The sequence below is a fragment of the Charadrius vociferus genome, unplaced genomic scaffold, assembly GCF_000708025.1.
Source record: "Charadrius vociferus isolate BGI_N301 unplaced genomic scaffold, ASM70802v2 scaffold783, whole genome shotgun sequence".
Lineage (NCBI taxonomy): Eukaryota > Metazoa > Chordata > Aves > Charadriiformes > Charadriidae > Charadrius > Charadrius vociferus.
The window spans coordinates 564,768-565,851 of record NW_009647834.1 but is presented as its reverse complement, the minus strand read 5'-3'; the positions used below and the strand labels follow the sequence as shown (position 1 = coordinate 565,851).

At 56.1% G+C, this 1,084-nt stretch overlaps 1 protein-coding gene across 1 annotated transcript in view; it reads left to right on the top strand.

Moving 5' to 3' along the window:
* The window catches only part of MYCL (v-myc avian myelocytomatosis viral oncogene lung carcinoma derived homolog), a gene marked incomplete at its 5' end in the record, with an annotated part of 3,460 nt that overhangs the window by 1,884 nt on the left and 492 nt on the right, over positions 1 to 1,084 (top strand). The window contains one exon of the mRNA XM_009882796.1: positions 1,019 to 1,080. Within this exon, the coding sequence (XP_009881098.1) occupies positions 1,019 to 1,080 (62 nt within the window). The remainder of the gene's footprint in view (positions 1 to 1,018; positions 1,081 to 1,084) is intronic.

Below are 1,084 nucleotides of genomic sequence, written 5' to 3'. Positions count from 1 at the left end.
CAGGGGGGTGTCCTGGAGCCCAGCTCCTGTGGCCACCGCCGGCCCTGCCACAGGAGGGGAGGGGGCCAGGCCTCTGCCCAAGGTGCTGTTGGGGTTGGAGCATCTCGGGGGACCTTTAGCGAGGGGCTGTATTTTCCCCTGAAGTCTAAGGAAAAAAGGTGGAAGTGTGTTCCTAAAGTGAGAGCGATCGCAGGGGTGTCTGGAGCCAGGTCACCCTGCTGTCCCCAGGGGCCAGCTTCATGCTGCTGGGTCGGGACAAACTGCAATGACAACAGGCAGGGTGCTTTGGGTCTGGTTAAGCTTTGTTTGGGTCTTGCTGTTCACAGCTCTGATAACCTCCCCCCTGCCCCGCCGACTCCTGGGCTTGGGATGCCTTCGAGGTTCACCGAGTCTGTTGGAAGGACCCCTTCACCTCTCCCTCCCCCCATGCACCATGGGGGATTGTCCCCTCTGTCCCCAGGGAGCCTGGGCTGAATGGGGTTTTATCACTTGTGAAAAGTAACAAGTCACCGAAGGGGGAAGCTGCAGCCAAGGGGAACAAAGAGCAGCTCTGCCCCCGCGTCCCTCATCTGCAATTCCAATGGGCCATGAAAGCGCCCGACCAGGATGAACTTTGGAGTTAGGCTGTCCCAGGTCCCCAGCATCCTGCTCCTCCTGTGTCCATCCCTCATTGTCTGCCCCCCCGCCCCAGCAGGTGGGCTCTGGTGTTTCTTGCCCGATGATCCTTTATCCTGGACACATGTTGCTCCTGGTGCTGAAGTGAAGCAGAATTAAAGCCCTATCCCAGTTTCAGGGGGCTGGGCATACAAAAGTGGAGGGAAAGCTCCTTCCTGTGCAATGGTATTGGAAAAGCATTTAAATCACATAATCCTTTCTGGAGGTCTTAGAATGACTTTGCAGTGCATGAGCAAATTTTTGTGGAATGGCAGTGGGCAATCATCTGGGGGCTCTAGGGAGCCCTGTAAGCATGACCCAACTGATGGTGACTTCCTTTTTTTGGCTTGTCTGTTTTGAGCAGAAGGTGAGGAGATTGACGTGGTGACGGTGGAGAAGAGACAATCACTCAGCCTGAGGAAGCCAGTCA